The sequence below is a fragment of the Cyprinus carpio genome, chromosome B5 (assembly GCF_018340385.1).
Source record: "Cyprinus carpio isolate SPL01 chromosome B5, ASM1834038v1, whole genome shotgun sequence".
Lineage (NCBI taxonomy): Eukaryota > Metazoa > Chordata > Actinopteri > Cypriniformes > Cyprinidae > Cyprinus > Cyprinus carpio.
The window spans coordinates 17,883,119-17,895,431 of NC_056601.1; the positions used below are offsets into that span (position 1 = coordinate 17,883,119).

Consider the following 12,313-nt stretch of genomic DNA (forward strand, 5'->3'; position numbering starts at 1 on the left):
ACGGAATCCAGTTATAAAAATGCAATTTACAGTTTAACGCAGAATGTCATGGAATTTGTCAAAGTTTGAATGAATTCATCAAAAGCAGATCATTACACTTAAATCAAAACGTGATATGGACTAGTATCTGTAAATATTAAGCATCAAAATTAAATATAAATACTGCGTGTTCTGCGTGTCTCTTTATGAATGAATGCCGCAGACACTTGGTTTTGTTTACTACTCATACTAAAGCACATGTGATGCTCGCAGTGATTTCACCATCTGCCGTCCCACTTAATGAGGACATAAATACATGAACAATATCTCCAGAACTGCTCTGAGAGTCACTTCATGACCATTTCACCGTTCATTTGAGTAAAACTAGAGTCATATCATATTCACACAGAAATGTAAAGGTATTCACGACAACATGTCAAAATAAAAGTTCAGTTTAACTTGAAGACATTGTGCCAGAATTACTTTTATTTAGTAGAATGTACAACTACTACTGTTGAAAAATTAATAAAATTTTATTTTTTTAAGGAAAATTCACACAATATTTCTTCCATGTTTTAATTTTCATAAGAGGTTCATAAGGCTACTGTTTTAATGCATTAAAATAATTAGACATGCTAAAACAGAATTTGGTAACAATAAAACATAATGTGAGAAAACAAAAAATTTCATAGGGCTCTAAAAATGTCATTTTTGTTAAACTTTTAATAAAATGATATTAAACTGTATAATTGTCATTATTCTAATCAATTAGACATGCTTTCTGATTAATACAATTTAATTTACCCATTAAAAAGGAGTCTAGAAAAATTAAAATGGAAAAACAAAATGGAATCCAGAAAAATAAAATAAATAAAAAACGGAATTTGGAAAAAAATTTATTGATTTTATAGAGCCCTACCCAAAGCATTGTTCCAAATCTACCAAGGAATTTATGCACAGACAGATACAATCTTCTAGAATGGCCATCCCAATCCCCAGACATTATCAAAAATTATTAAAAATCTATGGATTGAAGAGGGCTGACTATACTTGGCAGCCATCAAACCTGACTGAAGAAATTTTGCAAGGAAGAATGGTCAAAAAACCTGAAGCCAGAACTCAGGGACTTATCAGTGGATATAAGAAGCGTATACAAGCTGATATTTCAGCAAAAGATGGCTCTACTAAATATTGATGTCATTATTCCATTGGGATGCCCAAATTTTTGCACCTGTCTGTTTTTGTTATGATACACATTGCATTATATCTGTTGATTCTGAAGTGTTATTTCAGAATGTTGCTGTTTCCAAAAGGTATAAATTATATCCAAATGAAGCTGCTGCTTTGAATGACCAGCAGATTATAAATTAAAATTATGATAATTATCAGGGATGGCCAAATTTAGCATGAAACTGTATAAAAAATATATGACATAAACATTCACCTCTTACCTTAAATAACTAGTTTTTAAAATTGTAAACTAATATAAATAACTATATAAAAGAGCAAATATATTTAATAAGATAAAATCAGTTATGTTTGCATTACCAGGAGTCATGTGAAATTTTTAAATCACAAACTTAATTTTTTTTATGGAATATTGTAGTGTTTTTTACAAATTATTTATACACATTTTTGTTATTCATGCGCCCTTGTCATTTTTAAATAAAAAATATTAACTTCCCCTCACAACATCATCTCTACTCTGATGATGTGCACCAAAAACCTGCCACTCACAGCAATTAGCAAACAACAATAATCTAATCAATTCCCAATGGAAAAAAACAAGTCCCGCCCTACATATTCTCTCATCCGAGAAGCCGTTTTACTCAAATATATAATCCACAATACAGAAGATGATCACAACTTCAGTTTCATGTCGACTTTAATACTGCATGTGTTCATTAAAGAACTCTACAAGTAACCTACCTCTACTTTTGAACGTGACAGTGTCTTAAAAATACTGTAAGACACTACTTTTATAGTCACTGTGGTTAAATGCATCTACTAAAATGCTAAATATTAAAAAATATGTTAAAAAAAAAAATCATAGACACAACCATTCAGCCCTCTACATAGAATGTTTCAAGGAATTTTATTCAGTTGCACAGTGTGAAGAATCAAGCATCCTGTAACACAATATTCAGGCATTAACAGCACTCAGATCAGGATGCTGAGTCTGAGAAGAAACTACAGGTGAGGAAGGTCGCAGTGACCCGGAATAAAGCAAAGCAGCAGGGAAGCACCATGACAGGCAATCTATCCCCACAGACCAACACAGCTCCACTGAAAAAAAAAAAAAACACGGCTGGGTCTGACACACATTGTGCACATGAATACACAGAGAGAGAGATAAAGAGAAAAGGCGTAAGAAAGAAAATGTGTTAGAGAGGGGGATGTGAGAAAGATCAAGAAAATGTGTGTACTCGCAGCTCAGGATATCATGCTGAAATATCATGTGCAAAAGTGGCATACTGTAACTGTTTGAATTCAAGGATGTTAAATGACAGCTCAAAAGAAATAAAAGGTAAAGGTCATAGTGAAAACAGAAATAGTAACCTGGAAATATGTCCACATAAACTGAAAACTTTTGACTGGTACGGACAGAATGTAGAAAGAGAGGAGGAATAGAGTTGAGCCTTTCAGACAGACGTACAGGTAACAAGGAACAAAGGCTTCCAGAGTGACAAGTGAAACTGTATGACCAAGACAGGTGAAAGAGAGAGAGAGTGAGAGAGGAGATGAGAATAGATAGACAGAGAGAGGTAGGGCTGGCAGACATCCAGCATGAGAGAGACTATAGCACTGTAGCAGTTCAGCTTTTGACACCTTCACTTGACTTTTTTTTACATTCTTACAGTTCCCTTATTTGAATGGCAATTAACACAGTTATCTCAAATAACTGCAATTAGATCAAATAAATAATTGTGATAGGCCTAGTCTGTTTCATTGCAGTGTTAACATACATTAAAAAAGGCCAAACTGCTTTGAGACTCAAAAAACTGGAGGATGACTAAAACTATAAGCGAATGGGGATTTATTTTTTTTTTTATTTATTTTTTTGCAGCATTGATTACAACAAAAGCAGCATGAATCTGGAGATATGCAAGGTTTTATGTCTCATCCGCATTATCTCACCTGTGCAGAATATCCCAGAGGAAAACTGTGAATCAGAGGTCTTTTATAGTTCAAGAAACTTAATGGGTTTCTCAATATTTCTGTTTCATTTAAGCATCAAATGGTTCTCCTAAAATTCCGTATTAGAAATAAAAGCAGAAACAAATCAGATCATTGTTGACATGCAATGAGTAAAGAGCAATAAAATTATGAATAACAATTTTGAAAATGTTGCTTTTCTCATGGACAACTCTCATATGATTTCTTATTGAAATAACCAACTTTTAAATTTAGACTTTGTATACAGTTACATCTAAGTGCAGTAAAAAATCAATCCCAGGACGTGTTTGCGTTCACACAGAAGGTGACCTGGCAATGTTCCGGCAATTTTCTGGGTCCAATGTGCAGTGTGAAAGGGGCTTTTGTGAGCCCATATAATGCCTGTGTACGGGCATCTCTTATTTTGTTTCACAACACATACACTGGCATTGATATCAACTCGTATGACAGTTGGCCGAAAGCAATGATTTATAGTTAAAAAAGTTTAAAACTGAAGTAATATTCTATCTCTGTCACACACACACAAACACACACATTTCACTTCAGAAAACACTGACTTTTTGAGTTGCCAACTTTAGAGGTCTTATACAATTGCATTGTAAGGACTCACAAAGGTGGATTATTTTTCATTTGTGTTCATCTGAAGACAAAAAGTCATATACATCTGGGAGGGCGTGGGGGTGAGGAAATCAGAGAATGTACTTGTTCTAGGTGGAGTATCCTTTTAAAGAGATCTCATTAGTCATTTTTCTTTGTGATGGGATACTCTACAGTTGCCTGAATTCTAGACTATGGCCAATGGCCAAATTTTTACCCCCACTGCAATCAACAGACTCAGTAATAACAGCAGAATCTCATCTGATTGGCTGTGCATGCAGCTCAACATGACAAACACCTCAGCTTTTTTTACTGCACGGCTGCCATCTTGCCACACAAAATAAACTCAAGAAGCTATTACAAAAACTTCAGGTTTGACCTCAGTAGATGTTATCACTCGAGTGTGATATTGCTTTTTTACCGCAGTTCAAAAAACAAGAAGTTAATATCGAGTAATCGACCTTTTGAAAACAATATTGTCAAGTATTTTGTGTATTTTTGCAGCGGCAGCAAAAACAGTTCAGTTACAAAGTTGCAAACCATTGAATTGGAACACAGATAAGAGGTGAGATACCTCTTGCATAATATATCTATCAGGTACATTAGACCAAAAAAGGCAGAATAAGGCTTTTCTATGTATATAAGTGGATGTTCAGAGGAAATGATGGAAAGAAAGAGAGACAGACTATGAAGGAGGTGAGACAGGGTCAATCCACCTGCTGGGTAGTCGTACATCAAACACATGAATTAATAATTCCAAAGCCAAATCTAGAATTTAGCAAATTAACTAATCCCGAGAGTAGCTCTCATTAGCGTTCTTCTCTCTCTTCCACGATTCTGAATTGCAGGAACACTTGTGCCATTTATATCCCTCTTGATACAGTAAGTGCAGCATAATCAATAACTATTCATAAACACTGTGTAACTGCCAGACTGGATTTTCAGTTCCCCTTTCTTACTGATGATTAAACCAGATTGTTTAGCAAATGTCAGCATTTTTCCATAATATAGGCCAGTGGTCCTTAACTAGTGGACCACAGATATGTTCTAATAAGGTTAGGCAGGGAGAAAACAATGGAAGACAAACAATAAAATGCAACAAATTATGCAGTAAAGATAGCAAAATAGGTTAATCAGCATTTTCCTTTTGTTTTACAAAGGATCTGTGTCTTTTGTATTTTAGTGCAGTCTTTTGCCACATGATAGAAACCACTAAAATGCTACTTGATATGTTCTTTATTAGCTGTTGGATGGGAGTTATTTAGTAACATCTGCATCTGTGTACTTCTAGTTAATTGTATCTGCTACAAATAAGTTCTATATTTAACTGACATGAGTAATGGCTGATAATATGCCAAAAATATTTGATTTCAAAGCTTTATACCAAACCTTTTTAGTATAAAAGAGCCAAAACCAAGAAGCGCTTTCAAATGCCTGCCCGCCTCCTCATCACAGAGTTCCTATTGTGTTTGTTCCTAATTTGTTTGCAAAACCAATAACTTGTTCAAACTTAAACTTTCCATAGCAAGTCTATTTGAAATATGACTCTATACTGCATTGAACAATTTTTCATCATAATGTCACATTTTTGCATGTTTTCACGTATACTTCCATGCAATAATTTGGTTATGGTTTGAAGAGGAAAGGTCTGATAAGCCCCATTCAGACTCATGGTAAAATGAATTAAACACATCAGGTACATACCAATTTCATCAAAGCACCTAGAAAGTCACCATCAAACACATCCTGCAGCCTGGGGTGTTTCATCATTCACTTCACACTCTATAGGCTTGAGAAAACACTTCTCTGTGGTCTTTTCACAGGATGCTGCCTGATACTGCTGTTGTTCTCCAGCTATTAGCTATTAAAAAAAAAACCTGACAGCTGTCTCTGTGAGGAAAAAACAAAAACAAACAGCAGGAAGCCGCCCAGTCTCCCACCCTTTTTCCTCTACTTCTCCACACCTCACTCCTCTTTTATCTCTTCCCTTCCAGCATTCCTTTTGTGCCATCCATAATATCCCTCTCAAGTTCCAACCACACGCTTTTAGAAACCAAACACTATCCCAAGAATAAACACAGTCCCTAGTGCAAACAAAACATTATACATTTTTTTACAACTGGCTCGCATTTATCAAAAACACTAAAATATTTCAAATGCAAAAGAAATAGCTATTTTACCTGAGCCTGACTTTTCGATCCCATCACGCAGCTGAACGCACCGACCTTAACAAAAGATTAAACTCCCTATTCACACAGGCTCCATGCCACACACGTGCCACAGAGAACTCCATCTGCAGTACATTCATAAGAGGCACAGCTTAAAGGAAAGCTTCAAGAGAGGATGGAAGAGAGCATACATACAGACAATTTTTGCCCCACAGAGAAGAGAGAGAGTGCTAACATCCAGCCACAGAGATGCAGAATCCTCACACTGCTGCCGCTGCCACTGCTGAGTCTGCCTCTGGTTTGCTGCCCTATATGAGCGGGAACCCGCCTCGCACACACACACAGACACACACACACACAGTCGCACACATATGCATACAGGGCACGTAGCAACACGCCGTCAGAAGAGACGGAGGGCAATTCTACTCAACTTCTCAAACATCTCTCAGTGGCTACACACACCCATGAGACTGCTGAAACTGACCATGAAACTATGGGCTTCAGGACATTGAACCGTAAATTCGTAAAACAGGTACACACATAAAGTGTAAAGAGGTGCTTCTCAGGACCCTGGGGAATGAAGTTTAATCTGCTGCTGAAGAGCATTCAAGGGTCAGAGAGCCACTCTGTCTACAGTGTCTGAGAGGACAACTGTCAGCGTTTTACCATTCCTGTTTTATCATTTCATGCCCTTGTCACTCTTTCTTTTTCCTATATATACCACAGCCATGTGTATTGTTTCTTCATCTCTGAAAAACTCACATTTCCACTCAATATTCTCTCATCTTTTCTTTTAAACGAATGGTTTACTCAAAATGCATGGTTTTACCATTGAAGCAAAGAGAATGGCAATTCGTACTGATCATGTCTATCAAGCTTCAAAAAAGGTGAAAAAGCACCATAAAAGTAGTCTATTTTTTGTGCCATGTTATGTACTACCATAGAGGGGTTTTTTTTGTTTTGTTTTTTTGAGGCAAATTATTTTAGGTTAAATGTAAGCCACTGACAAATGATACTCCTTCAGCACATATACTGAATTTTAAGACAACAATTATGTAAATAAGGAGTACCAAGGTATTTTTGGAAGTACTTTGTATGGTTTTCTTTAACTTAATGGATGCAAACCAAAAGGGAATATTATTTATTATAAATCAATAATAAATCTGGTATCAATGTCAAATCAGCTCCAAATGATGTAATACTGTAGTATTACAGAACAACAACAGTGCAGTGTTTCAGTTTTTTGAATGACCATCAGTCATCAATAAAAATGACTAATTGGTATCTTTTGCTTGTGATGTGGCAATCTTGTCTGGGGCAGCTCACATTACCAGTGGATGAAGCCTCACTCATCTCTTGATTGAGGATTCCCTCTGACTCCAGAAACTCAATGCCACATCACAAGAACAGGGTTTCTCAGAGAGCCCATCTCCACTAAAGTACTCTTATATAAATGCAATCAAATTTTCATCATGTGGAACTCAAGTGTCCTCTCTGAATCCCCAAATGTCAGTGCTGCTCTCTCCTACGATAACAAGCAGCAGATGCTTTCAGGGTCAAATAGAGAACTACTGTATCTTACCTCACAGATCTTCCCATAGCCTAAACAATTAGATCTAAAAGGAAATAAAATAATGCACAAATTACACACATATCTGGTATTTTGACATAAGCATCAATAACACCCAAGCACTGCCAGTCCTTTGGTTGTGTTGCCTGGCACATCTACCATATGGCTCATTAAGTCAGGAAGATCAGAGGGAAACATCCTGTAGTGTGGAACACAGGAAACTTTGGCACTGTTCTCAAGGTAGACATCACTCCTGTGGTTCCCGCCAGCTCACTGTTAGATGTGCATCACAGCCCAGCTTGGAAAACGATTCTTGTGTTATTTCTGTTTGAACAGTCCGCCTTTTAAGAACAGCTAGTTTAAATACTGATATATTTCCCTGTATATTTCAGAAGCGAAGTTGTAATAATCAGTCAAATACTGAGAGACCTCTGCAAACCACAACAGGATCGTTTAGACTATTTAATATCAGTTGTAAAAAAAAAAAAAAAAGGCAAACTCATTATTTTCCATAAAGGCTAACTGACTAGCTGTAATGCATCTTGGTGAGTAAGTCCTCAATTTACACTAAACCAGAAGTCACGAATGGCTATCTAGTTTAGTCAATAACCTTTAAATGGTGTAGGCTGGTAGATTCTTTAAATGCAATCTTCTAGCAATTACAAGGAATTACATTATAAGATCAGAAACCTTCCACCTCCCCAGCTCCACCAGTCTAGATCTGCTAGGGGATTTATGTAGTTTCATGCAGCAACAATGTTTCTTACATGCTTACAACAGTGAGCAGCAGATCTAGTCCGTCAAGACCAAATGAAGAGTTTGGTTCCAAAACGCGATAAACGCCATTTTTTTAAAAACTGAGTTGATACCAAAATCAGTATTTTATCTGGTCGGTATTGAAAAGTCCATTTTTAATTTTACACAAAACGAGATATCCGCCGAGTTATTGTCATGTTTTCTTCTTTTTTTTTAACTGCGACAAAAGCCAGTCTCCTCTCTTTGCAGAATGCTATATATCCCCTCAACCAATCACAGCACACCATTCCACGCACTGTAAAACGGTAACAACCAATCACAGAGCACCATTCCACGCACTGTAAATGGTAAAAAACAATCACAACTCACAATTCCACACACTCTAGACAGTAATGGCGGCGCTTTGAATACACCTGGCATCCTAGTTTTCCTCATCTACTTTGTACTTGTGATCATTAAACAAGGGCTACATGATAAATTGCATGTGATTGTCATGCGCATCTCGTAAGTAAAGCCGGTTCTGTGATAAATCTCCATTGCGTGCTTTCAGATGGAGCGGCATTTAATACACAGAGCTGTAGATCACTAACAAGCTATGAAATATCGTGTTCATAATCGCAGATGAGTCGCATTCAATTATGAACGCGATATTGCGTAGCTTGTCAGTGTAAGGGAAATATCATTTTGGAATTTCTGTGGTTTAATGTGATGTTGTTGTTCATGTATGTTCATAATGAAATTTTCTTTTATTGTTGTAATTAATTTATAGCATTAACAAGATGACCCGTTGAATTTATTTTGGGAGCAATGACTGATTTAAATGTATTTTTAGTCCAGTACCTGTATATAAGATTAGTATTGAGTTCAGAGTTCAGTAAGTTGAGATCCTTAAGTAAGATGTGGATCAACTTACTATGTTGTGTATTTTCAACAGTTTCAATATGAAAAAAATACTTTTATATTGATTTAACAGAAAACAAACAAACAAACAAACAAAAAACGTGTCATGGATTTATTGCATTTTGGAAAAAAAAAAAAAAATTCATAATAAATCTCTAAAAAACCAAAATCTGGGTTTTTAATTTTTAATGTTATAATAGCCTTAAGATGCTACAGTATGTGAAAGTTTGAAATAGAAAATAGTGGTTTTCATCTTGCAACTTTCTTGGTAAAAAAAACAAAAACAAAACTTTTTCACTCAAATTGATCAAAATGGATTTATTGCGTTTTGGAACCAAACTCTGGAAATGTAGAGACTCAGACCTCTTGGAGCTTTAATTGAATACACATGCATTCAGTCAGAATGTAGGGTGCACTTAAAGGTCTGCTGAAGCATTAAGGTGACAATGCCCACATACTTGTCCTTGTAACACCTAATGTGGCACAAATGGCGCTTTTCCACTGCATGGTACGGTACGGTTCGGTACGGCACGGCACTCTTTGTCGCTTTTCCACTGCATGGTACGGTACGGCTCGGTTCGGTACGGCTCAGTTATGCCGCATTTCCACTGCATGGTACGGTACGGTACGGCTCGCTTCGGCTCGCTTTAAATGGTACCACCTCTGTTGAGGTTCCAAGCGTACCGTACCGATACTAAAATGTGACGTAAAAACACTGCAGATCACTGATTGGTCAGACAGAATCGTCACTAACAGCGTCATTGTATTTGCGACACGAGACACTAAAACCCGCTAGATTTAAATAGCCAGACAACAGCCAACGCGGTAGCACCTGTTTTTAGAGTATTTACTTGATAAAAGAATTTTAAAAATTTCAAAAAAGAAATGGCTGAATCGTGGTCAGTGGACGAGGTGCAGACGTTCCTCTCGTTGGTTGCCGAGGAGCGGATCCAGCGAGAGCTGGATGGGGCGACACGGAATAAAAAAGTGTTCCAAGAAGTAGCACAGCTCTTAGCCGCACACGGCTACCACCGGACCTACAAACAGTGTAGGGACAAATTAAAAGAACTAAAAAGTGACTACCGAGCCATAAAGGCTCACAACGGCCGGAGTGGTGCAAACAGAAGAACGTGGAAGTGGTTCGACCAAATGGACGCTATCTACGGAAGTCGACCTGCGAGCAATGGGAGAGAGGGTGCCCTGGACTCGGCCACCTCGTTGTTGGACAACACAATCGAGGATGGTATGTAAAGTTGTGTACAATATATTAAGTTTGAAAGCTTCACTTTATTGACCATCTAATCTTTTTCTTATGTCGTTTTGAAAGCCTGCACTAAAATTGGATATATCATGAAATCCTGTTGCTCACCATAAATACATTATTGCTAGCTACTGTAACTTTGATTAGTTCACACTGTAGATCATGGGGTTGTTAATGAACAGTTCTTTCATAAATTAATCGATGATATGTGATAAGCTTTATTTTAACTCTCAATTTTTTTTTTTTTGATTTTTGCAAAAACCTTTAGAAAAAAAAAACACAATTATAACTTTTCTTTCTTTGTGTCCAGGCAAGAGGAAACGGAACATGCACCATCAGGAGCATCTTGCTGTTTTAAGAAAGATGCAGGTGGCTGATATTCAACAGCAGGAACTGAACCGGGCACAGAGGGAGCTACATTTGCAGATGGCAATAGATGAGGCCCGGCAAGCAAGGGAGCAGGAAGCGGCCTTAAGGAGGGAGGAAAATGCACAAACGGCTGCATTCAATCAAGCCTTTCTCAACGTCATGGGAATGCTTGTACAGGCGATGAGTAACAGAACAGAACAGTGACAGAACTGACAAGAACAGAACTCTCTGCCCGACTAAAACCTCCCTAGTCCATACTTCACGGAAATAGTTAATTTTTTAACTTGTTTTTTCCTGTGAATGTTTTTCTACTACATACGTTTGTGCACAACATTTAAAGTTTGTTTAGTGTAAATGTTTTACTTTTAAATGTTTATATGTCTTATTTATATATTTGTTTTTTTGCACTACATTTTCACATTTAAAGTTTGCTTGGTGTACATTCTTTACTTTTAAATTTGTCTTTATATATGTCTTTATATTTTCTTTATATACATTTTTTGCACTACATACATTAGTACTTTGTTTAACGTTTGATCTGTTTACATTTTTCTTAAATAACATTTATTTGTCAATGGTGTACTTTCCTTTTTAATGGTGCATGTGGATAAGAGCAACAGGTTTCATCAAGCTAAATGTCATAATTTAAAAGATTAATAGTACACTTTATTCTATATTCTGCTCGTGGTTTAAAATAGTGTTTGGGCATAAAATGAACAAAAATGCTATTCTGTATGACAAAATATGTAAAAGAACATGTGATAATTATTTCTCCAAATGTGCACACAATTGGATAAGAGCCCTGATGAATGCTGTATATTGCATGTAAGTGAACACAAACCTGAGAAAACCTGATTGAGTGCATTATGAGTGATAATTCCTATTCAAAATATCAAATGTTACAGATTAATAATTTTGCACTCCTGGAATAAAATTTAATGTCAACGCAAAGCAGATTTATCATAAACAGTGGTCAAATATCAAAGCTGGAGTCTTACATCTTTATAATGATGCTATTTATTATTAATATTATATTTATAATAAATGGGTAAATAAATATGCAAGGGAAACTTTTTCAAATACTGCACAAAAGTTTATTTACAACACACTTTACAGAACAGACAGAGTCAACTATTCAAGTAACGCATCAGAGCCTCACGGACATCCCTGCCCTCCTCCTCTACAGGCTGTGCCAGTCCCAGCACAGGCTCTGCTGCTGAAGGTGGATCCCATGCACTCTCATAGGCCTCTCCATGACTCTCACAAAGGTTATGTAGAGCACAGCATGTCAGCACCATAGATTTCACAAGGTCGACCGCACAGTCATTTCTTTTCATAAGGCAACGCCATCTTCCTTTTAATCTACCAAAAGCATTTTCAACCACTACACGTGCTCTGGAGATTTTCATGTTGTAGAACCGCTGTTCTGCTGTTAGCCGTCCAGTGTCAATGAATGGTTTTTAATAGCCAGTTCTGCAAGGGATAGGCAGAGTCTCCAAGGATGTAGTAGCCAACATTCACCCCAGCAATGTTTTT

At 36.8% G+C, this 12,313-nt stretch overlaps 1 protein-coding gene across 6 annotated transcripts in view; it reads right to left on the reverse strand.

Annotated features, from left to right (window-relative positions):
• The window catches only part of mctp1a (multiple C2 domains, transmembrane 1a), a 165,898-nt gene that overhangs the window by 113,036 nt on the left and 40,549 nt on the right, over positions 1 to 12,313 (reverse strand). The window contains exon 1 of one of the 6 annotated variants that reach the window (XM_042724643.1): positions 6,117 to 6,257. The exons of 4 other annotated variants lie outside the window; for them this stretch is intronic. In XM_042724643.1, coding sequence (XP_042580577.1) covers positions 6,117 to 6,158 — 42 coding nt within the window. In that variant the 5' untranslated portion in view covers positions 6,159 to 6,257. Of the gene's footprint in view, positions 1 to 5,933; positions 6,078 to 6,116; positions 6,258 to 12,313 lie in introns of those variants that run through there. One more of the 6 variants, XM_042724644.1, reaches the window with a different exon arrangement.